Below are 25,714 nucleotides of genomic sequence, written 5' to 3'. Positions count from 1 at the left end.
TAAACATTCCAGTTAGTACCTTGTTTTTTTGAGAAAGGATCTTGCTATACAGTTCAGGCTGGCCTTGGGCTCACTGGACTGAGATCAGTGCAGGCTGGTTTCAGAGTTACAAGTGATTCTCCTGCCTCAGCCTCCCAAGTGCTGGGGTTACAAGAAATACCTTGATTTTTGAGGGTCTAGGTTTTAGCTTTTGGTTTTAAAACCTGGAATTAACAAATGTTAAACATCAAACTGTAGCAGAGGATTTTTTTTTTTCAAAAAGGAACCTAGAAAAAGAAAAATGAAAGACTATTCCAGAGACTATCACTGAAATCTTCTTGGCTGGAAAAAGTGGCATTTTAATAATTCCATTGTCTTTACTAGCAGATTTGTGCATTTGTATTGACTCTTATTGTAGACACAAAAAGCGTTTTTGCCTTTAGTGACTTTTTTCTTCCCTAAATACTGCAACTGTAGGAATATTGAAACTAAGATTTCTTTATAAGTTTGAAATAGTGTACCATGAAAGGCACATTGTGCTGTGCATTTTGAAGTCTTACTATTCTGTAGGATTTCAGGGACATACAAAAACTGCTTTTGTGTAGCATATAGTGAGACATATAATTATCTCAAGTGAGTGACATCTTGAATGAAGAGAATAAATTGACCAAGTAGCAATTGACTTGGCTGTCAGCTGATCAAGTCTAAGTAACCCTTTGCTCTGGGTATTCTGAGCCGTGGGAAGCAAGCAGCTGCCCATTGTTGTATTGTAACCCCTGAGGGCTAGTACTCAATAAAATATTTTCATTTTTTGGACTTTTAAGCTGCAGCAGCAGTTTATCATTTCTTGAAAGGAGCACTTAGTAGGTCTTATATCATGTTTTGCACCTTTAGTTTTAGAACTTGCATATCTGTTCTCTTTATAATTATTTTTGTATTACTTGATAAATATTTATTGTGCTCCCGTTAGGTAGACAGTCTTTTTCTCTTATGAATGGCATACCTTACAGGAAAACAAGGCAAACATACTATTTACACTGTGATTTGTAGGAGGCTATTTCAGTTAGCATATGGAAGTCATTCTATTTGTGCTGTTTTAAATTAAAAACATTTTTTTGTTCTAGGTTGCCAGAAAGCTTTCCTGAATTACAGAATTTAACTTGTCTCTCTGTAAATGACATCTCACTGCAGTCTCTGCCTGAAAATATTGGCAAGTAAGTTTTTATGTGACTTTAACAGGTATCTAGGTGAAGGGACACTTACTCGCTCCTCTCTCACTGTCTTTATCTTTCTCTGTCTCTCTCTCTCTATCTCTTTCTGTCTCTCACTCTGTGTTTCTGTCTCTGTGTCTCTGTCTGTCTCTCTGTGTCTCTGTGTCTCTGTCTCTCTCTGTCTCTGTCTTTCTCTCTGTCTCTCTCTCTCCTCACATATGTGGCTGACTTGTGGAGCCTCAACAAAGTGGGGGGCCGGCTGTGCCCCTGCCTCCTTGTGTGGTACTGGACATTAACTGGGAGGCTGTGGGGCTCACATGCTGGGCACAGACTGGGAAGAGAGGGTCGAGATCTGTGTTCAGGATGAGCAGACCATCATGCCTGCCAGCTCAGGGAGCCACTCGAGCTGGGGTCATGGGAAGATGCTGGGGGGCTGATGGCAGCACTGGGCCTGGAACACAGCTCCCCACTGCAGACCTGTGTCTCTCTGCTCTTCCCAGCCTTACTCTAAGTCTGTTGCTCCGATGCCCAAGGTCTTTAGAGGCTCGGAAACTATCTCAATGCTCCTAGAAATAACAAACCGTTCTAAGTAGCCAGTGGTCAGGTCAACGTGCTAACAATGTAGTAGCTATTTGCAAAAAATAGTAAATATAAACTGAAAGAATGAATGTTTTCATTTCATTCTTAAATTTGCCCAGTTATTTGCTCTGAATGGCCCAGAGCTACGGCTCACAGCTGCTGCTCAGCATTATGAGAGTGCCCGGAGAAGGAAGGACCACGTCTAAAATTCAGAGCACAGCTTCTGCAGATATGTATCACTTTCACACCATTTTACAATTGAAAATTACAAGCTGGGCTCTGGGACAGACTCTAGTAGAGTCTTTATAAAGCACTGTCAGTAGACAGCAGTGGTCAGGGAGAGCTTTGAACCGGGGAGGTAGGTATACCAGCTGGTCTTACTGACACTGTCCCACGTTCATTGACGCTTTCCTGTAGCAGGAGATCGTTTCCAGTACATCGGATGTTACTCAGTCTTTGAAAATACAGCTGATGCCCACCAAGGAGTGAGACAGTAACCCAGTGGATTTTTAAAGCCCTTTCGTTAAAAGCACAAAAGTTCAACAATACCTTCTGATTAGTCATGGATGGGCAAGATGGCAGTTTATCATTTGTGTGCAAGACTTCTCCATCATTAGAAAAAACTTTAAAAATTAGTATGTTGATGTCATAAATGTATCTAATGATGCAGTTCTTCTAGGGAAGTATTTTTTTTATCTTTTAAAACCGTTGAACCAAAGTAAACTATTAGTGACTGGTTGTTTTGTTTCCAAATTAAAATAAAAGACATTAAAGTGATTTTAGTCCTACTGTTTTTACAAGAGTTAACAGTTTCGTGTGTTAAATATCTTAAACTAAGTTTTGGGTTTTTTTTATGTTGTATAAAACATTTATGTTATATACAGTATGAGGGTGCATAGGAGTACTTTTAAATGTGTTGAAAGCATCGTTCTAAAAGAGTGCTTGGGAGTTAGCTGAGTCCCACACTAGTGGTCCTCAAACTATACTCGTCTGGCTGCCAGGGGGTTCCAATGAGGCCTCCCCAGGGTGTTTCAGAGGGAGATCAGAGCTCCGGGGTGGTCTCCGGTGACCCCGTTGGGTGCTACTCTAGGTTTACTGTTAGCTTTCTGACTTTATACTGGGGCTACATGTAAGGCTTGCTTTAAAAAGTAGGCAACAAATGCTTTTCTAGTTGTTTGGATACTGCAGTTTTAGATATTTGGTGATGATGTACATTGCAGAGTTAGTACTGTCCTTAGATCCTAACAAGTGCTGCTCAATCCAAGGAAAAACACTTTCCCCTCCAACTAGCAGAAGATGTGCTTCATTTAATGACTGAAATTGTCTCTTTTCTCTAATGATTGGAGGAAGTGAAACAGATCCAAATGTGTAGATTCTCTTTTCCTCCCTGTGCAGTGAGCACATTAGCCCTTTGTCTGTACATAGGTGTCCAGTTGTGTGTAGGTAATTAGTTTGTAGACTTGGATCAGCTTATCCTCTGCTAAGCAGGAATCTGAACTGGTCGTGTCTCCTTGTGTCCAGTCATATGCTAGCGCTGTTCTCTTGTGCTAAACTAGGAGTATGGTATAGCATCACCTGCCCATTCTGCTTGCTTACAGTACCATCGGTTATCAGCTGGGATCCTGGGAGCTCCGGGCCAGAACACAGCAGCCAGTTCTGCACAGTCCCTTTTCTGCCCAGATGTGGTGTACTCGATTTTTATAAAAAGTTGTCATAAAGAAACAACAATGAAAAATACAACTTCTATTATTGTAAAACCTTCTGATGTAGTATAACTGTTGATGTGACTTCGTTTTTCTGATATAAAGAACAATTAGCGAGAGAAAAAGTGATTTTTAGTAGTAAAAAAAAAAAAAAATCATGCCCAAAGAATGGGAAGCTTCTCCTTTTTAATAATAGAGCCGACATTTATCACATTATTTGCTTTTCTGCCTTTGCTGATGGAAAGTGTGGTACTGGCTCAGGGAGTGGTGAGAGCAGCTGTGTCGGCTTCTGGATGCTGGCAGGAGTGGCCCCACCGCTGGGTCAGGGAGGCTGTGCTCTGAGGGCACAGGGTGTGTGTGGGGTACAAGGCAGGCATCACCCCTCAAGGGAGCCTGGCTTGGGAACCTGCTCTGGTGTGCACGCCGCCGGGTAGCAGAGGTGGCGCTTGGACCTGCTTTCTTCCTTCAGGCCATCTCATTTCTGTACAGTGCTCCTCGCAGCCCGGTGGTGTCTTCCTCCCTTTCATGGCCCTGGCTACCTTATGAGCCTGTTTACGGTTTTAGAAGACAGTTTTAAATCCTTTTTGTAAAACATTGGGGTAAAATTACATGAAGGGCTTTCTATATCAGCAAAGGCACTGGTTGATGTAGAGGGGAAGGTGGGCATGCTGGGGCATTCAGACAATACCCAGGAAAACTATGTGGATAAAAAGTTGGATTTTAAAAACATGCCCTTGAAAATAGTGCTCAGGAAAGGACAGCTTCTCGCTTTACTACTGCTAAAAACACGTAGTAGATTTCCCTGGCAAAGCCAGGAAGGACATTTTGTTGTAAGGAGCTATCAAATGCTGGTATAATGTATGAATGAATTTGTCTTCCAGAAGAGCATTTGAATAATGAAAACATTTTCTTCAGATCATTTGTACTGATTTCTACTCTAGAACTTCTTCACACTGTAATTATACTTTTCAAAAATTATTTACTCTGCAGTGACATGGTTTGTATAAAATTCTCATGAATTTATGAAAGATTATTTGAGCTAATAAATGAAGTGAGAAACCTTATAGGAGCCAAGATAAACATGTAAAATAATTTTTTATTTCTATATGTCAGAATTAAGTGATTTTACTTATAAAGCACCAAAAAGAAAAAGAGACTTAAGAATAAATTTAACCCGAGGAATATAAGACACATAGAAAACTACAAACTATAAAATGTCATTCAAAACAATTAAGACCTAAATTAACAAAAAGCTATCATGTGTATTTGGATTAGGAATCTTAATATTCTTTAAAAATTTTTTTTAAAAAATTATGTATGTAATATTCTTAAGATTGTAGTACTTCTCAAATTGATACACAGGCTCAGCTCAATCCTTGTTAAAATCCTACCTGACTTTTTAAAAAAGGGAATCAAGAAACTAAAATTCATGTGGAAATGTTTAGAGACCTGGAGTACCAAATAGTCTTAAAGAAGAGTAAATGGATCATACTTCCTGACTTCAAACCTTGCAAAGCTACAGTAATTAAACTGTCTGGTAGTCACATAAGGACACACTCATAGGTGTGGATAGATGTAAAAATCCTCAATAAAATACTGGCAGACAGAATGGAGCAAAGTCATCAAGAAAATTATACACCATGACCAAGTAGGATTCATCCTAGGACTGCAGGTATAGCTCAGCATACTCAAATCAGTAAGCATAATTCACCATATCAATAGAGCCAAAGGTAAGAATCACATGATCATTTCAATAGGTGCACAAAACGCTTTTGATAAAGTCCAACATTCGCTCATGATAAGAACCCTATGGAAAATTGGAACAGATGATCTCTGCCTCCATCTGATAAAAGCCACTTATGACAAACCAACAGCCAGCATCATATTAAATGGTCAAAAACTGAAAGCTTTCACTCTAAAATCAGAAACAAGACAAGGATGTGCATTATCACCACTCCTATTTGATATAGTGCTGGAAATATTAGCTAGAGCAATTCGACAAGAGAGAGAAATAAAAAGAATAAAGATAGGAAAGGAAGAGGCTAAACTATCATTATACTCCACATAGAAGACCCCCAAAACTTCTACATGTAATAACCAGATTCAGTAATGTAGCTGGAGACAAAGTCAACACTTAGATATCAATAGCATTCCTGTACACAAACAACAAACTCACTGAGAAATAAGAAAAATCACATTCTTCACAATAATATCCAAAAAATGAAATACTTAGGAATCAATTTAACAAAGGAAGTAAAAGATCTGTTCAATGAAAATTTCAATACTCTGAAAAAAGAAATCGAAGAGGATCTCAGAAAATGGAAAGACATTCCTTGTTCATGGAGAGGAAGAACAAACATTGTGAAAATGGCCATTCTCCCCAAATCTTTATACAGATTAAATGCAATTCCAATCACAATACCCTTAGCATACCTCACAGATCTAGAGAAATCACTCCTAAAATTCATCTGGAACCAAAAGAGACCTAGAATAGCAGAGGCAATTCTGAGTAACAAAGGAAAGGCAGGAGGCATCTTCTGTGATAAGATCAGCATGATACTGGAAAAGAAACAAACCTGAAGATCAGTGGAATAGATTGAATAGCCACAACTACAAACACACTCAGCCACCTTATCTTTGACAAAGATGCCAAACATGTTCACTGAAAGAAAGACAGTTTCTTTAATAGTGCTGGAAAAACTGGCTTTCCATTTGCCAAACCTAAAACTAGACCCACGCCTATCACCATGCACTAAACTAAAGTCAAAATGGATCAAAGATCTAAATATTAAAACAGAAACACTAAACCTGCTGGAGTACAAAGTAGGTAGAAATCTTGAAGACATAGGGGTAGGTAGAGAATTCATGAACAAAAATCAAACTGCACAAGAAATACTTCCCAGAGTTAACAACTAGGATCGCATTAAAAAGTTTTTGCATGTCAAAAGAAGTCTCCAACAGAGAAAAAGAAAACCCATGGATTGGGAAAATATCTTAGTCAACTGTCCCTCAGACAAAGGGCTTCTGTCTAGAACAAATAAAGAACTAAAAAAAAATCAAGACCCCTGAAATTCAAAGACCCAGTCCAAAAATGGGCATCTGAGATGAATACACAGTTCTCAGAAGAAGAAATAAAAATGGCAAATGATTACATGAAAAACTGTTCAAGATCATTTGTCATTAGAGAAATGCAAATTAAAACAACACTTGAGATTCCATCTCACTCCAGAAACAATAGCCAGGATCAAGAAAACAACCAGTAACAAATGCTGGAGAGGCTGTGGGGAAAAAGGAACCCTCCTGCACTGTTGGTGGGAATGCAGACTCATGCAACCACTGTGGAGGTCAGTCTGGAGACTCCTCACAAAGCTGGAGTTGGAGGTCGCATTTGACCCAGCTATTCCACTTCTGGGTATAACCCCAAAAGAACTAAAAACATACCACCGTGATATATATGGATCCATGTTTATAGCAGCACAATTTGTAATAGCCAGATCTTGGAAACAACCCATATGCCCATCAACTGAGGAATGGATAAAAAAGATGTGGTGGGGGGCTGGGGATTTAGCTCAGTGGCATAAGCACCTGCCTTGCAAGCAGGCGGTTGTGAGTTCGATCCCCGGTACCAATAAAAAGTTAAAAAAAAAATGTGGTCTTTGTATATAGTGGCGTACTATTCAGCTATAAAGAAAGACCACATTGAGGCTTTTATAGGTAAATGGATGTGACTTAAGACCCATACTTACAAGTGAAATAAATCAAACTCACATATGTAAATACCATATTGTCTCCCTAGTAAAAGAAACTGAAGGAGTAAACTAGAAAATCTTCAATTGTAAAAGGGTAAGAAACTGCTCAAAAAGAAAAAAATAGCTCAGATAGGGACAAGGAGAAAAGAAAAAAGATACAAATTTGTAATATATACACTTAAGATAGCTAAGATGATTGTACAACTAATTCTGTTAGCTCTTGGAACAAAACAGTTAACATCCATAGGATTAGATCACTTTTACATGACTATATCTCGTAATTTGAGTAAAACTTTTGAAGATAACTATGCAAAACAACAAAATTTGTTATGTTCCTACCACCTTGTTTTGAAGGCCTACATTGTTATTTTGGGCTCTTTGCTATAGTTATTTGACTCTTGTTTCTTACACTTTCTTTTGTTTTGCTTTTCCTTTGGATACAGAAAGGATAGATGTACATGTATAGGCTTATACATGCCTAGCACTTCACCTGAAGGGTTTACAAGAATTGATTTTATTATTTGTGATGGCATGAATAGCTACAGTGAAGAAAATGAGACATTATGGTAGCCATGGTGATTTTCTATCATCTTGTTTTGAAGTCCAGTAATGCTTTTATTCGTGGTGTTGATGGGTTTTAGTCTGTTTTCAATTATTTGATTTTCTAGTGTCTGGTTTAGAAGGCTTTTATACTATTGCTTTATTAACTTATTGTGTGTGAAGATATGAACAACTATTTCAAAGAAAGCAAGAGACACTATGATAGCCACTGTTGATTCCCTGTTGTCTTGTTCTGAAATCTTGTTGCTTGCCTTGTTTTGCTCTGATCTGCTTTGTTCTGCTTTATTTTATTCTCTTTTTTTTTTTTTTAAAGAATGAACTATCTGGAAATAGTTCTCACATTTATGGCTAACTAGTTTTGAAAAAGGTGCCAAATCATTTGGTGAGCAAAGAGCAGCATTTTCTGCAGTTCTCTTGGGCTAACTCAAAGTCCACAGGCAAACAGGGTTGAAGTGATACCCTTAGCTCATACCACACATGCGTTATGGCAGAAGGGATAAGAGATCTAAGCACAGGCACTGAAAGTATAGACGTTTTATAAGAAAGCATAAGAACAAGTCTTTGTAACGCTGAGTTGAGTGAGTTTCTTGGCCAGGACAACAGAAGTTTGTGCAACAGAAGAACAAAATGGACACATTTGCCTTCAAAATTCTGTGCTAGTGCATCTAAAGACGCTATCAAGAGTAGAATGACAACCCACAGAAGGGGAGGTAGTAGTTAAAAATCATGTTTCTGAGAAAGGCCTCATATCCAGACCATATAAAGAATGCTTGCGTCTCACCAATAAAAAAGACAATCCAGCTGAAAATGGATGAGGCATCTGTATGTTCTCTGACCAAGAAGCTTCTGCAGCAGATGTGTAGTAAGCGTATGAGAAGATGCTGCATGGGATGGTCCACAAGGACCTGCAAATAGAAACCCCAAAGGGCACCATTCGTACACATTAGGGTGATTGTGACCCAAAAGGTATGCGACAGCTGAGGATTTGGAGAAATTGCAGTTACTGGTGGGAGTGAGACGGGATACTATCGCAGGGCGGGCAGGTCTTCCCTCAAAAAGATGAATTTACCTGCCATGTGACCAGCAGTTCCCCTCCCAGGGAACGGAAAACACAGGTCCGTACAAAAACTTGTTTGTAAATGTTCATAGCAGCACTGTTCACCGAGGTGGAAGGAAAGAAGAGCTCATTTTACCAGTGGGTGAATCGGAAAAGTAAGTTTTAAATCCACCCTATGGAATGTTATTTGGCTGTAAAAGGATGAACTAGTCCTATCTGCTGAAGCACAGATGGACCCTGAAAATATTTTAAGTGAAAGAAGCCAGATGCAAAGCGGTGTGCATTGTCTGGTACATTTACACGAGATGTCTCGTACAGTCCTGTCCATGGAGACAGAGATAGGTGAGGGAGCAGCTAAGCAATGGCTTCCCGTGAGGAGGGACATTCTTTTTTTTTTTTTTTTTTTTTTTTTATTTAAGAGGAAAAAGAGAAAAACACAAAACAAACCAAAGCGGCGTAAGGGTACACGCAATACAGAACTACAAAACAAAACAAAACAAAACAAAACAAAAAACCATAACAGTAAGAAATTACCTGCTAGTAGATTACACACTATTTTCTTGAAAATAGTTCCTCAAATCACAGTATCAAAGAACACAAGGTGGACATTCAAACAGGGAGACTGCAAACAGCTGTGTTCAATGTTCCAAAAACATTGATAAAGTCAGCTATTTAACACCCCAAACACACTTGCTGTTATATTCGTTAGAGCTCCTTTTCTTTTTTTTTTTTCCCTCTCTTTTTTACAACAAAATTTACACATCTTGGATTTTATTACTCCTTAGTGCTTATTACTTTCTTTGGGGGGGGGGAGAATACAGTCAAATATGGCAAAACAAAGCTGTCAGTCAATACCAAGGATAGACGTAGCACATGGTGTAATGGAGTATTATTCAGCTATAAAGAAGGATCACATTGAGATATTTATCAATAAATGGGCACAGCTTGAGACCATACTCATAAGTGAAATAAATCAATCTCGCATGTGTGAATACCGAATAGTTTCCCTAATGTAAGTAATGATTCAAATATATAAAAATATGTGGTAATCACGGGACATTCTTTCTGGAATCGGGTAGTGGCGATAGGTGCTGATGGCCTGGACGCTGTGTGCAGCAGGGCACTGGCCGATCTGGGACCTGGCCTGGCCGCTCTTCCCACATTTATTCTAGATGCGGTGACTTCGGGCTACACACTGGCTTACTCTGTGTCATCGCTTGGACCTGGCGGTCCGGCGGGACACACACCTGCCTTCAGGGTGCACAGAGTGGGAGTGCAGGGAGCCTTGCAGGAGCTGCTGGTGCCTCCTGAGGACCAGGAAGCCTGAGCGGCACCTGCGGCTGCTTCTCTTCCTTGTGGGACGCTGGGTTCAGCGTGAGAGAGTGCTGGGAGCAGTAGAGGAGGCCAGGCCTCTGCAGGTTCCGTGGCAGGTGGTGCAGAACATGTGGATCTGATTTCCTGCCGGTTGCCCTTGGGAGCAGAGCCTTAATTTGAGTGGGCTTGAACCCAGTGAGCCCCAGGCCTAGTGCGAGGCTAGTGGCTTGTGATGTGTTGGAATGCCAAGAGGAGAAAGTATTTCTGAAACTATTACTATATCTGATGCTTGTTCTGTGAGGCCTGGGAATTACTATAACATGTTTATTGTTTCAGAAACAAAAACACAAGATTCCAAAAATGTTTTCTAGAGCAAAGCTACTGTAAGGAAATCTGTGACCAGAGATTTCTTCAAAACTGATTCGGTGTTGAGAGGACAAGAGAAATGTCCTGACTGCATAAGCAACTCTCCTTTCCCCAGCAACAAAGATTCTTTTCCCTGACCAACTGCTGTTGCCATAAATGTTTGCAGATTTTGTATTTTAGTGGTCTTGGTGTAAACTGCTATTTGCTTGATCTGTCTTAACTTACCCTGCGTTTTCTTAATGATTTAGTCACCAAAATGGGCAGGAGGGGAAGATCCAAGAGGTTTTAAAAGAAGCTTTAACACATGGTAAAGAACAGATGTAAATTCCTTAAAGTAACCATTGACCCAGTCCCTGAAATAGAAACCTGAAAATACAGTTGGCTCCATTCTGGTTGCAGAAGAGGGTAACTTTCACCCCTGACGTTTTAACGCCCTTTGAAATGTGGGAGGTGCTGAAATTCCCTTCTTCCCAAATGGGTTTTCTAGGTGAGCCCTGCCCTGGCAGAGGTGCCGGGAGCCGCAGGCAGGGTGGGCAGCCGGGCTGTTCGTTCTTTGCATAGGTCACTGTGGCAGTACTGCGTTTGTCAGACACTGAAATTAAGGGTGAGCGTTCTGTTAATAGAGACTGGTTAAAAATTAAAATGTCAATAGATAGTGAGATACTGTAAAGCTATAAAAAACAAACTGGCATATACCAGATAAGAAATGAAACAAATCTGAGGAAAGCAAGTTGACAGGTATGTGTGTGTATACATATAGGTATATATGTGTATATATGTATGATGCCACATTTCTGGTGAGAAACTGATATATTTAATACCTGTTTGCATAAAAGAAATTCTAGATGAATACATAAGAAAAGTGTTTATTTTGTGGAAAAAATAAAATTTCATGATAAAATAATAGGAGAATAACACTAGTTTAAAACATTGCATATTGTTATCTTCAAGGTAGTTACTGAGAGTTCAAAATATGGACATAAAAAACTCTCCACACAATATTAGCACAGACTTTTTTTTTCCCAATAAACTAAGAGAAATTTTTTAACAAGTGATTCCCTTTGAGAATAGTCTCGGTGGTGGGTACAAGCAGAAGGAAAGTTTTTACTGATACTGCGTGCGTAGAGGCGGACGTAGCTATGTGTGTATGCATGACCAGGTCACGAAGTTGACTTCCCAGCTCAGAGAAGAAGCAGGGCACTGTGGTTAAAAGCACAGATTCCCCAGTGACTGGCGACTCCCCCACTTACTGGTGTGAGACCTTGTCCTAGTTCTCTCCAAGTGCTTTTCTCATCCTTAGGTTAATGCTTAGGAAGTGGTTCTAGCACTATCCGTCATGCAGTAAGTTGATATTATCGTTACTAGAGGTAGGGCCGTTGAGAACTAGTGAGTCTCACGTCACATCTTGAGTGTCTGATTTCTTTTTTCCCCCTTTGTGAGTGTTAACTGGCAGAGTAGATAATGCATGTGGTATTCGGTGCTTGTCGTGGTTATCTCAGGCCTAGTGATATAAAGAGCTTGGGCTCCGAGGTGCCCAGAAGTGGGGGCTACAATTCCCCACCTGACATGGCTCACTGCCCATTCTTCATTAGGTTCTGTAAGGGCACAGATGTTGGCCTGAATTGGTTACCTTGATGGAGTGAATCGGATAGACACGGCCCTGAAATTTTGATGAAGGATACTGTATTCTCAAAGACCAAGAAAACGTCATTCATTCTTGTGCTACTGTCCCTGTATGCTGCACATGTGCACAGACCCTTGTCTTGTCAGCTGTGACAGTCTGGAGAAGCACGCTCCTGAGTGGGCAGTGGGGGTTTCGATGCCAGTCTAGGCCTCCGAGGAGAGCCACTGCCATGGATTCACTCCAGAATTGGCCTGTGCTGTCCAGATGGTGTGCCGAGGTGCCTGGAGCAGGTGGCAGTCTGCGAGCGAAGCTGTTTGTTTGCGTACTAGTTCTTCTCATCTTACAGCTCCCCAAGTATACAGATGCATGGCGAGCCTCACAGGTGGGCAGGGCCAGCCGTGCACCTGTGTCCGGCGCAGCTCTGAAGAGAGCTCCAGGCTGCTGGTCAGTGATACTCTCTCTGTGGAATCGCAAGGGCCCCACTAGTTAGGGAGGAGCAAGGGAGATTAAAACGGGTTGTTCTGACCCGAAGGACAAGATTGGGCCCTAGGAGCTCTAGTGGGTAACTACACGTCAGGGACCAGCCCTGCATGCAGGGTGACCGGGATGTCCCCCTTTCTTTAAGTAGTTTAAAATTTTGGGAGGCTGAGGTAGGAGGATTGCTTGGATCTAAGGCTTCAAGGCCAGCCTTGGCAGCATAGTAAGGTAATGTCTAAAATTGTAAATAAATACAATAAAGTAAAGGACTTTTTAAATTCAGTGTGCACTCCTCCATTTCTATGTATATCCCCTGCTCCCCCAAACCAATAAACTAAGGTTTTGTAACTGGAACCTTGTTACTTATTAAGAGAGTATTGTTCTTGGGTGTTAGCTTGATAAGAGTGGAGATATGCCACAAACCTGTTGGCATTTTAGTGAAATTTTTGCTCATATACTAACATAAAAAGATTTCTTATAGTATCTATGTCTGGACCTTTTACCTTGAAGATGAAGTTTAAAAAGTTTTTAAATGTGCATCATATTTCTTAGATAACATAAGATGATAAGAATCCCGATGTCCTTTGGTGTAGTTAAGGTCAGACATTACGCATTCAAAGATGCTTTTAAGATTGAATTTAAGAGTTCCAGGGCAGAGGAACTCCCCAGCCCAGGTGGAGGAGTCGAGGTACAGCCAGATTTAGTGGCTTCCCTGTCCCCACTGGGGGCCTTGCGCTCCTCACTCTGTCACCTGAGTGCTGTTGTCACTGGTCAGCTGTAGGAGGTGTCCCTGGAGCAGAGCGTGTGCCCTCCTGGGTCTCAGGTGGGAGATGATCAGACCGGGGGGGCCTCAGAGATTTGGTGCAACACAGCTGCCAGGTTGTGCAAGATACTTTTCAGGAGCTCGTGGGCTGCCCCACAAGTACAATTTTTGAACCTCCTTTTATCAGCCGATGTCTTCAGTTTGTTAGAATAGGAGTAAATTCATGAAAGTTGAACAGATAAAACATGATACTCCTACCATCATTTAAAAAAATCCAAACGTGAAAATATCCACTGTTTTATCACTGTATAAAACTCACAGGGGCCCCTGGAGTGCTTAGAGCCACAGGCAGAGCCCCTTGTTCCAAGCTGCTCCATCTCACTCTCCAAGCCTTAGGCATCACCACCCTCACAGGCTGCTCTTGGGCCTGGCCCTATGCCCTTCTCTGTCTCCTGCCCTTCTTGTTTCTTCCAGATCTGCTTGTCACTGTGCCTAGCCGACAACTGCCATGTGATTTGAAAAGTGTTGGTGTTAAATTCATAACGCTTATCAGCAGGAATTTACAGAAGATAGATAGAGAGACAGACAGATAGTTTTGTTTTCTTGGGCCTTAATGGTGAAAACTATTCAGTTTTCCAACGTTAGAGGAGATGCAGAGTTTGTATATGCCATAATACATTTAAAATATGTTTTTTGGAAAGACGTTTAAGCCTGTGTGTGGACTATTCACTTAAATGTACATTTTCCAGTGTTATAAAACCAGCTTTGTTGGTACACATGACTCTTTTTGCTGAAAGGAGGGCGAATGGAAGATTAAGGCAGATTAAAGTGTTGGGGTAATATCTGACTCCTATGTGCTCAGAAACAAAATTCCTCCGATCTGGATGTTGCTATGGTAACATTAGCGGACGCGAGTTTGGGTTGGTGTGAAGCTCAGGTGGCTGTGCAGGTGACGGAGGAATCATACACTGTGCAGTGCGGATGTAACTCGGGTGTGCAAAGGTTTCTCTGGTGACACAGCGGTGCCTGTCAAGATTTGATGCTGCTCATGTCTGGGGAGAGCATCGTCTCGTTTCATGGAATAGACTGGGCTACACCAGGGAAGCAGGGTCTCTGCGGCACACAGCACCATTCCAGAATGTAGGAAGACTCAAAGCCGCATCATCAGGCTGCTGCTCACCGAGCCCAGCTCCCAGGCTCAATGCGCGGTGGATGGGTGCAGAGTCCCAGAGGCATTTAGCTTTTCTTTGGCACTGTTGCCTGCCCTGAAGAGCTCCGGCCTTATGCAGAGCCCTTGGGCCCCTGGCTGAGATGCCCCCTGCTTTCAAACAGGGCTGATGTCTCACTGATGCTGGGAACAAGTGCTCGGGACTTTAAAGGTGAAAGACAGAACTGTTTTATTTGTAACAACACATTGCCAACGTTCTAACATGAGATGTTCGGATTCAGCATCTGTTCTGCACTAGAGAGTGGTTGTCTTTTAATGGCCAGTGAGTTATCTTCACTGAGAAAATGTGCAGGGTGCTTGAGGGGGCATTGTGTACTCTTGACACTCTAAACTTTTGCTGCTTTTATTAATATCTTAACACTAAAATTTGGGAGGTGGACATTAAGCTGGTGTGACGAGGGAGGGTGATGGTGGCGGTGGGCAGCTCTGCCTTGGAGGTCACACTCCAGCTTGTGTAAAGAGTGGCTGCTTTTGAGAGTGCGTGCGGTAAGGGGGAGTAGGCAGGATCTCAGGAGTTTTCCTTATTTTTTTTTTCTTCTGTTTGTTTCTAGTCTTTATAACCTGGCTTCACTGGAACTGAGAGAGAACCTTCTTACGTATCTTCCTGAGTGAGTCTTTTAAGAGTTTTTTTAAACGTCAGCAGAAGAATCTGTGCTCTCTGGACAATCAGGGAGGTGCCAGCCTTCCCATAATAGTCCTTCGCTTGCAGTAGTTATTGCCATAGATACAGACGAATCCTTCTTTTGAAAACTAGCCGGTGAGGAATACTGCATTGCTCAGCATGTCTAAGTCTTCTCTAAGCATTTGTTTTGTTTTTAAATAGCTCTCTTACCCAACTCCGGAGACTAGAAGAACTTGATTTAGGAAACAATGAGATATATAATTTGGTAAGTCTGTATTAAAGAGAGATTTGAATTTATTTTTGTCCTTAGTTCTGATCCCAGTGTGTTTTGGGAGTTCTCGGGTTTGCTTACAAAGACAGTATTTCCAAAGATACAGCTTGGGAAGCCTGGAGAATGGGCTTCTGTTCCTGAATGTTAAGAATTACAATCTGGGTGTGGAGGGTGAGGACTGGAGATCTGAGTGGAAGTGGAAGCCGCTGGCATTCTTGGGGAAAGTTGGGGGCACTTTTAGGAAAAGGAGGTGGGTCTTGACCTTGGAGATCTGACAGGCACCCATTACGGTACCCAATTGGATCTTTGTTACCACAGTGCTACTTTTGCGTCTTTATTTCAGCCAGAATCAATTGGAGCTCTCTTACATCTGAAAGATCTCTGGTTGGACGGAAATCAGCTGTCAGAATTACCTCAGGTAAGTGCAAACTTTACAGCCGCTCTCCCAAAACAGAACAATAAACCTTGTGTGCTCTCTGCTTCTGCATGGGGTTTTAAAAAGAAGGGTGTCAGAAGCCAAAATATTAATTGAAAAAGCACATTTGGAAAAATATATCGAGTTTTCTTCATTCTGCATGTCTGCAAGGAAATTGAAAACCTCAGTCCACCATTTCTAAAGATAGTAAATGTGTCTTTTAGTTTGTGAGGTCTATACTTTATTGCTACCCAAATAACTTAGCAGATTTATAAATTACCCTCAAATTAGGACCTGTGATGGAGGCAGTGTACATTTCTGTTACTTTTTGTGATGTGTTAAATGCTTTGGGATAATTTTGGCTGTGGTTTGCACTCTAGTATTTGTTGTAAAAGCAATATTAAAGCTTTTACTTCATATTTTTTCCAAATATAGTTGGTAGGTCATGGTGTTCCTATTTTTCCTACCGTTGCTAAGTCTGAGAGCCATGTCACAGACACTGTGGTGCCTGGGACGGACTCCTGAGCTCTCAGCCAGCTCTTGAGTGGGGTCCAGCAAGCAGGCACTTTCTGAGTGAGCTGCTGAAAAATCCAAACATGTCCTCCTGAAACACACTGGACATTTCTGTTCTCCAGCTGTTACTGAATTTTATTCACTGGTGTGTGTTGCACCCAGTTTTGCACAGTGAGAACGCACATTTCATGATGTGGGTGCTTGCATCTTAAGTAGCTCGAGTGCTGCTCTGCCTGGCCAGGGCTCCAGTTGGAAGGGGCCATGTGCTTTGGAAAGGAAATACAGCTTGAGTATATGGAAGCACTAGGTTAGAATTCAGACATTTCATGTGATTAACAGTGTGGAAGTGGATGTGTTGTCACCCATGACTGATGGGACTAGGAGACTTAGTGTGTTTCTGTGATCTTGAGTGCCATTGGGGAAGGGCACTAAACCAGCAGCTGTTCATGTTTCTATAGGAAATCTATGAGAAAGCCTGGTTCCTTCAGAGTCAGAGGATGGGGTGGGTGCCTTGAGTTATCAGGAGACTGGTAAAGCATCAGCTGCAAGACATTGCAAGGAGCACAGGCTGCCTATGTGCGGATGCATGCGAGCAACTGTGCATTGTGAAGTCCTCAGCATAGAAATGAATGCTTCAGTGGTTTCCGTGTTATAAACAGTTACTTAAAATCTAATTTCCCCCATAGTATAGGACTTACATTAAACCAGGACTAAAGATACCTTAGAGTCTCATGGGCAATGGGAAGAAAAGAATACAAACATAACGTTAAAAGGAATTGATGAAAAGTGGCCTGAAATTAGTAGAAATATAGTCTGGTTTTCTGTAGAGAGGGGACATAGGAGCAGGGTGATGGAGCATATAATTAGACTTAAAATCTAGAAAGAATGACTCGGACCAGGGAAACATCAGTTGAGAAACTGGTACTTCCTTAGCCCCTGTGAGTGCTGACGTTGCTCGGGAGAGAGGTGTAGTGACTCCATGAGCAGACCGGCTGCATTCCCAGGAAGGCAGAGGAGAAGCACTGCTCATAGAATAGCCAGAACCAGCCTCTAAGAGGCAGAGCGGACAGTCAAGGGCAGAGGGCAGTGGGAGCCAGACTTGATATGAGGAGGTAAGGAGAGAGAAGGTAGCGGCTAGGGTTGGGAGGCAGGTGAATCTCAGAGAGAATACAGACTTGCTGAAGAGCTTTCCCCATCACGAGAAGGGCTTCTCTTCTTGTGACGTTAAAGACATTGGTGGTTTCTGTATGTTCTGTTTTGCTGGGGAGCGGTTGCTTTGTGTTTATGTTAACAAGTGGAGAGTTTCTAATCCTAGAAAATCCCAGGCCACCTTGGGCTATAAGCTGCTAACTAGTGATGATTCCGAGTGGGGAATTGGACTCCAGTCTCCTTTATTAATGTTTCTCTAAGTGTGTGGCTCTGTACTCATTTGTTCTGTCTTGGTACTGGTCAGCTCGTGTGTCATCAGAGAGTGGTCCCTTACCTGTGTGAGGTGGCTCTGTCCCCCAGCCTCTGAGTCTACAATCATACCGCATCTCGTTTTCATTGGAAGGGGTCCAGGAGTTCACCCCGCCTTCACATCTGGGCATATGTTAAAGATGCATTGTTCTGACTCTGGCGTTTAGTTGTGAAAACCTGTGGTTCCAAGTTCTTCTGTACTGTGACCCGTGTAAGCCTAAATTTCTCTTTCTGTTCTCTTGATGTAGGAAATAGGAAATCTGAAGAACCTGCTGTGCTTAGATGTCTCTGAAAACAAGTTGGAGAGACTTCCTGAAGAAATCAGTGGCCTGACTTCATTAACAGATTTAGTAATTTCCCAGAACTTGCTGGAAACAATTCCGGATGGCATCGGTGAGTACTGGAAGGAACAAATTTCTGCCAGGCTGCCTGCAGTTATGTCCAGCCCTTGAGCTCTTGCTGACCTTTTGGTCATTGTTCTTAGGGCTTAGGGACATGGCTGCTGAAAGTCTCCCCATTGTTGTTCTTGGTTGGTTGTTTCCCCGCCCTGGCTTCACCCTGAGCTAATCCCATCCCTTCTTGTTTTATCTTGAGACAACAGTCTCACTAAATTACCTAGATGGAGACAGCAAAGAGTATTTCGTACAGTTCAGGTTTCTCTTTGTACAAGTGGTTTCAACATCCTGATTTGTTAGCAATTGCAAGTGTAGTTACTTTTTAAGTGTTGCCACGTCTGTCTACTTCATTCACACCTTGTCTCAAATACTTCAAGAAGGACTGGCCCAAATAATGAAGTATCTGAAGCATATGAATGATCACTAGGATATTCTTAGTTCAGCATCCTAGATAGTTTGTGAAAAAATCATTTATGACCTTGTGTGACCTTGGGAAGGTACTGCTAACCGAAGAATGGCATCATTGAGGTCTTTTGTAGAACAGTGAAGGTTGTCTTAACCATTCCATGCAGTTTTCTTTAAAAGGAATCAGCCCACATGTTTCTTTTTCTACAAAGGATCTCAGTCCAGTGTGTGAAATTGAACATAAACAAGATAGGAAGAGATCATTTCACTGGACCGCAACCTTTTAGAACTTACGAGAAACTGTATTTAACCATCGAGTTGTCATATGATTATGCCTTTAACTTTTACTCAATACATCAAAGAAGTTAGTGGGAGATTTGCGGTAGCTGGAGAAGCTGTGTGGCCTGGGACAGCTTCCTATCTGGTGTCAAGTGAGAATGAAAATGGTGATTTCTAATCACAGGACAGTAGGAATGCAGGTATCCTCTTGGGTTTCATCAAAGCTGGCTGGAACGTAGACAGGGATTTTGCCTCTGGTTAGAGATGTTCATAAGAATCCTGTGTGGCCTCTGACAGCAGCTGTAGAAGCTGCATGTTTGATGCCTGGAGGGAGGATGAGCTGGCTGGCTTCACATATTTTTCTGCGGATTTATTACATCTTCTAGTTACATCTTCTAGGAAAATGCAAAGATTGTGTATTTCATCCTCACTTAAGAAAGAGATTTAGAAACAAGGATACTGGTGACAGGTTTCTGTGGGCTGCTTCCTGCAGCCGTGAGTGCTCCCTCACTAAAGGGAGTGCTCGGTGGGAGCTGCAGGGCAGCTTGATGAGGAACCACCTCTGAGGGCCCGAGGTACTCCCAGACTTCTGTCTCCTGTTAGTGATGGTGGGTAGAATCCTTCCGGGCACTGTTCCAGTAGATTGGATGCTGCTAAGTAAAGAGTGAAAGAATCCATGAGTTCTCTTACCTTGCCTGGTGCTACAGGTCCAGAGAGATGCTCCTGTCATGTTTCCCATTGTCCAGCTTGCATCTCCTTGTGTATGGCCTATGTTCTGACGGGGCGAAGTGTCCTGCCAGCAGTTCGCAGTCAGTGGTCAGGAACCTCTGCCCAGACACTCATTCCCTGACCGAGACTGGGAATCCCCGTGAGTGAGTTTGGTTTCCCTCCTCCCAGCTGGGGAGGCTGCGGTCGGACTCATCCCTTGTGTGGCCCGTGAACATGAGCTGGAAGTCAAGTCTTCCTACCCCGGGGAAGCAGACTTGTACGTTCTAAGGCTTCTCAGACCATCTGCACTGTTCTGCGTGTTCTCCTGGAGGAACCCGTACAGGGTCACTGTCACCAGAGGTGGTGTGTAGGGTGCGCCTGGCGTTTTAGCAGGCATGGATGGCAGAACCGTACCAAGGCCCGCTGGAACTTCACCGCTCCAGCCTTGAGCACGCATCAGCAGCTCCTGCCCGTGAGAGGCGTGGAGGGCCAGCTATTGTTCTTGACACTTTCTGGCTTGGATAGGATATTTTCAGATAGCGTTGCTTAAAATGATTTGTTTCTAATTGCTGACTTTTTGATGTTCTGAACAAATTGTTTTAATCCTCAATTTTGTGTACTCTGAATGAAAGTGGTGCGACTCTTAGTTGGAAAAGCCAGGGGAAGGAAAAGAAGCTACAGTTCAGAGCAGAAAAGCTGATAGGAAGTACCAAGTGGGGACTAGGAAGACAGTTGTAACTAATGAGCCTAACCTGTGCCGCTGCAGGAAAGCTGAAGAAGCTGTCCATCCTGAAGGTGGATCAGAACAGACTCACGCAGCTGCCCGAGGCTGTTGGGGAATGCGAGAGCCTCACAGAGCTGGTTCTCACCGAGAATCGGCTCTTGGTGAGTGTGGTTTTGCCCACCACGGGGAGGACCCCCTGGCCCTAGATTCTCCCCTCTGTGAGTGGACACAGAGACCAGTTGAAGCACATCAAGCCAGTCGTCCTTGGCATGCTCCTTACAATACAGGGACTCAGCAGACCCCTCCTGGGGCCCCGGAGGTGTGGTGTGGGTAGAAGCCGCATTTCCTGGTCGTGCTCCTGGCTCTGCCAGGTGTCCCCCAGGCCACCCCCAGAAGTGTGGTCCCTTTGCTCTCCCCCTCAGTCCTGTGGGCACAGGAGAAGAGCGGGAGAAGGATGATGAGGGGACTGGGGCTGGGGTGCGGGGCTGCGCAGGAGGCCCATGAGGCCCTGTCCCGCCTGCTGCCCCTCCACGCTGGACGGGGTGGCTGCAGATCCGGTCTGTCTTCTTGGCTGCTGGCTCCCTTGCTGCTTCTGTGCCCCTGTGGTCACTTTGTCTTCTCCTTTCCCTCTTGTGGGTGTCCTGTAGCTACTTTTTATCGGGTGCTTTCCTAGGCAAGCACTCCCCTACTTTTTCCTGATTTTCTCTTCTCTTTCCTCCTCTTCATTTTGTGACTATGCTTTTTACCCTGCCTTTGCTCCTTCTGCCGGGCTACCCTTTTCCTTTATCTCCGTAAGCAAGGAAAATAATGCTCATCTACTGAAAAGAGCAAATAATGACAGCAGGAGAGAACTGGGTGCTCAGATGAGGTGGCTGCTCAAATAGCCATCCTGTGGGGCAGGGCAGGGCAGGGCAGGGCAGGGCAGGGCAGGCAGGGCAGGGCAGGGCAGGGCGCTGGCAGGTGGGGCCAGGAGTAGGAGTCCGAAGGGTAATGCTTGCCCCACCCAGGGCACTGCAGCACAAGAGACCCGCACAGACTGCCTGCACTTTGCGGGCTGTGTCCCCCACAGCAGGCCAGCTCCCCTTCCCTGTGCCCACCCCGCAGCCCCTCTTTGCCCCGTCTGGCGACACCAGCGAGGTGCTGATCCCCTGCTTCTTCAGTCCCTGAGGCCCCTGTCCAGGGTGCTGGTGAAGTCAGGGCTGGGCAGTAAAGTAGGTTCCTAGGCTGTGCCTCTAACCCCACATCTTTCAAGTGCAGACTCTTTATCAAGAAGAATTCAAAGTGTGTCATTCGTTCAGGAAAGACTTTGCTTCTTTTGCTGCATTTTCTTTAAGTCTTTGAAAACATCTCTTTTGCCTGGAGCCTTATTAAAATATGTGATAAATTAATAATATAAATGTTATTTTAACAGACGTTACCTAAGAGCGTTGGAAAACTTAAGAAGTTGAGCAACTTGAATGCAGACAGAAACAAATTAGTGTCTTTACCAAAAGAGGTATGTGTTTTTTAGAGAAATCACAAAGAATTAATGGCATTGGATCCCCAATGTCAGAGATGTTTTTAATGTTTAAAAGGCTTACGTTTCGAAGGTGTGAGTATAAAGCTAGGTAGAGAAACTATGTCGGAGAATGCTCGTGAGTACATTAAGAGCTGGGAAATGGGAATTAAAGAATTTTTAAGTGGAGAAGGAGACGGGCTTGCCGTACAGAGGATGATGACACTATTGACAGAAATGGGTAATTTGGAAGTTTGGTAGAGATAGTGGATGACTTTAGATTTGACTGTCAAATTTAAGGTGAAATTAAACTCTGTCCTCTAAGCCGATGGGATCGTAAGAATGGATGCTTGTTTCTGAGCCACGATTTACTCTGGGAGGGTTTCTGTCTTGGGTGAGAGTGAATGAACTCTTTACAGAGGCTGCCTTGTCGTGTCCAAGAGGGGCAGGGGGCAGCCACTGTCCTCTTTGGAGAGTAGCTGTGGGGACCTGAGGTGGTCTACCTCCTGTCCAGGGGGCGGAGTGCTGAGGATGTGGAGGAGATCAAGCCGGATGTCTGCTGCCTCCTGAAGGTTGACTTTGCACTGGGGACTAGGAGAGCTCCATACCTTCCTAGCTGTACAGCCTAGAACTAAGAGTAAGCCACAGGCTCTCCCCATCAGGCGAGCTCCTGGTGAGACTCCCCTCTGCCAGTCCGCAGATAAAAAGTGCTTTTTTTTTTTGCATGACGTGATCCCTGGCCAGTCGCGGGTTTTTTCCTTTCTCTTTTAGACCCTTTCCAGCATCTGTCCTGGAATAATTTCAAAGCTCCCATCCAACCAGTTAGAATTTGAGGGTCGTTCTTTTCTCAGGGCCCCTGTACTTGACCTGGGTTCCTCTCTCCTTTTCTTGTCTTGGCATTCTGCCCACGGCACCCAGACTTGTCCTGGGTGAGATGGCCAGCATTCCTGAATGGAAGGGGCACGTGTACGCTGGTACATCTTTGATATGAGCGCTGGCGTCTGAATAAAACTGGCTCCAGCAGACTGTCTCTGCTAAATTGGGGCACAAGAAGATTCTGCCAGTCTCAACCTTTCGGTTCCAGTCTCTGAGCAACAAGCCAAGCATAGCTGATCCCGTGAGCATTAATTTTGCTCTTGTCGAGCAGCAGCTGTAGACAGGGAGTGACCGAGTGCGTGGCACACACAGCATAGAAAGACTAAGTATGTTAATTCACTGGATCCTGAGCTTTTGAGGTCATGATGGTCTCCTCATTTCACAGGCCAGGGAGTTTTTTTGGGCGCATGTAGAGAGTTGGTAGAACCAGGCCCTAGCAGTGAGCCCTGGGGTTGGTGGTAAAAACAGGCAGCTCAGGTCACTCAGACTGAGCCCAGCCTTCCGGCTGTGTGACCTCCAGACCAGGAAGAACTCGATTTAATCAGGGAAGGCCGTTATCTTAGGTTTGGATGTTTCCGAAAATTAAGATGTTTAGGAATATTTGCGAGGCAGATGCTAAGGAGAGTGCTTTTGAATTTGATTTTCATCAAATTCAAAGTTTCCCCACCACCCAGCTTCTCTGGAGCTCCCTTTCTTACGCACACATTCTAGAGAAGAACTTCAGAGGATTGTTTAGAGTGTCACCAGCATTTCAGCATGGGGCCTCTTTTCATTTTAAATGTACAAAACACAGTCATTCTGATTGGAGGGTTACACACAGTCTGTGTCGTATGTCGGTTTAAATTTATTCCCACAACTTTTGATGATGAGAAAAGTGAAGATTGTGTAAGAATATTTCTAGTTTTAAAGCATTTAACTATCATGTAGTGTCCATTTTCTGGGAAGCTGAGATTAGTATTCTGGCATCTGTAGCCTTGTAGTCTGTATGTTTGCTCAGCAGCCTGAGAACGGGTGTTTGCTGGCACACCTTGAGTCTTCCTCACATGCGGCTCCCAGGGAGGGAAGCACAGCTCTACGGAGCTGTGAGCTGGCCCGGGGAGGCGGCTCCAGGCTTGAGCCTGACGTGCACCCCAGCAGGTGGGCCCTGTGTGCCTCCTGGCCTCGCACCGTGTCATGTGGCCGGGGTGGTGTCGACCTGTGAGAAGTGCAGGAGCATCCTGGGCCCTGTGGGGTGTGTGTGTGTGTGTGTGTGTGTGTGTGAGTGTGTGTGTGTGCGCGTGCGTGCACGTGCATGCGTGCACATACGTGCTGCTTCTGACTTCACGCTTGACACCATTTGATCAAGTCCTGCATTTTTTTGTGTAGTGTTCTTTTCTTTCCAAAATGTATTCCTTGCCCTTGAACAGTTAAGCTGCGCACATGGCGTATCTACTCTGAGATTCTGACTGATTCAATGTATGTGCCAAAATCCCTATTGGCGTTCATTGCTGTTGGTTTGCTGTGTGGTGTGGCGCTCTCTGTGTTTGTCTCTTTCCTTAAACTTGGACAGTACTGTGTTCTGTCAGTTTTATGGCACAGGCTGCTAGTCTGCAACAGCTTTATTGGCATTTGCTTTTCCTGAGGAATCTAGGGGAAAATGTTTTTATTATGTGGATCACAACAATAGATTGTGTTTGTGCTTTGTGATGTTATTTGTGGTAAACATTTGTAAATCAATGAATGTCTCTTGTTTTCTTAATTGTTAGCTGCTTGGAAATTTAGAAAAGTCAGGTAAACCCGTTACCTTGTAAGTATTGTTCAGACTGCAGTTGCATCTGTAACTTTCATTTTGCTTCTTAAATGCATGAAGATTCAAATTGGCTGACGCCTTTGTGTGTTCTTCATTGTAAAATATTGGATATTTACTCTAAATTATTTTTAATGACTGCATGGCCTGAAATCTTATGTTGTCATGTGTTTTTCAGATTTATTCAGATTATTTTTGCCCCAGAGAATGGTCGTCTGTGAATTACATTTTAAGTTACTGAGAAATCCTGAAAGGCATCGCTTGGCACCTCGCTGTCTTCACTCAGTTTTGGTTTGCTGGCACAACTATCTCTAGTGGACATGCTGGGTTTGCTTTATTTGCTACATGTGGCATGCTTCTGATTTCTCAGGCCACTTGTTTGCCTCTTTTATTCCTCATCTTGTTGCTTCAGTGTATATGCTTCTGGGAAAGGAAGATCCCCTCAAAGACTCAGATGCTTGGTACAGGAAAGAGTAGGAGGAAGGACTGGATAACAGTGTGACTGACGGAAAGACAGCGTGCTGGGATGAGTGTGGCCACAGGTAGGTTAGGTAAAGGCAGTAACTCATCCCTTTCCTTAGCTGTGTCTTCCTTTTACACTACCTGGATTATGAAGAATTTCTGGCGGGAAGACACTGACGTATACCCATGTTTCCAGTACCCCACACCTCTTTAGTCCGGTGCATTGAGCCGGAGTTGGGAGAGCAGTCATTCAAGCTTTTTTTAATCAGGCAAGCAGTGTGTGTCTCTGTAAGTTTTCATTCTAAAGTGAGTTATTGATAAAAGGGGTGATATGCAATCTGGTAACATTAGAATAAAATATAGTGGGGCATCACATTTCAAGATGGAGAAAGCATTCCTAAACTTAAAAGAGGAAAGAAGTACTAAAAAGAACTGACGGCTTTGTCTACCTGAAAGATTTCTGGTCTCCAGGAATGTAAAGATAGTCTGAGGGCAGAAAAGAGATTTTTCCTTAACTCCAATAGAAATTTTTTCACATTAGTAACAGAAAGATGTATGTACTCTTAAGTAAACAAAGCTAAAACAAACAAGTGATCACAAGAGTGCATTAGTGTACATCATTGCTGGCCTATATATAAAATATAAAAACATTTTAACCCTCAAAGTTTTAATATAAAAAAAAAATCACATGTTG

The 25,714-nt window shown here is 43.3% G+C and overlaps 1 protein-coding gene across 2 annotated transcripts in view; it reads left to right on the top strand.

Annotated features, from left to right (window-relative positions):
• Lrrc1 (leucine rich repeat containing 1) overlaps positions 1–25,714 on the top strand; it is a 112,482-nt gene that overhangs the window by 72,399 nt on the left and 14,369 nt on the right. For both annotated transcript variants that reach the window (XM_063253823.1, XM_063253825.1), the window contains exons 4-10: positions 1,104–1,193; positions 15,163–15,219; positions 15,435–15,498; positions 15,848–15,922; positions 18,139–18,283; positions 20,444–20,562; positions 21,813–21,896. In XM_063253823.1, coding sequence (XP_063109893.1) covers positions 1,104–1,193; positions 15,163–15,219; positions 15,435–15,498; positions 15,848–15,922; positions 18,139–18,283; positions 20,444–20,562; positions 21,813–21,896 — 634 coding nt within the window. The remainder of the gene's footprint in view (positions 1–1,103; positions 1,194–15,162; positions 15,220–15,434; positions 15,499–15,847; positions 15,923–18,138; positions 18,284–20,443; positions 20,563–21,812; positions 21,897–25,714) is intronic.

Source organism: Cavia porcellus, unplaced genomic scaffold (assembly GCF_034190915.1).
Source record: "Cavia porcellus strain 051 isolate PalLab524CR breed Dunkin Hartley unplaced genomic scaffold, mCavPor4.1 scaffold_7, whole genome shotgun sequence".
Lineage (NCBI taxonomy): Eukaryota > Metazoa > Chordata > Mammalia > Rodentia > Caviidae > Cavia > Cavia porcellus.
This window is presented reverse-complemented; position numbering and strand designations above follow the sequence as displayed.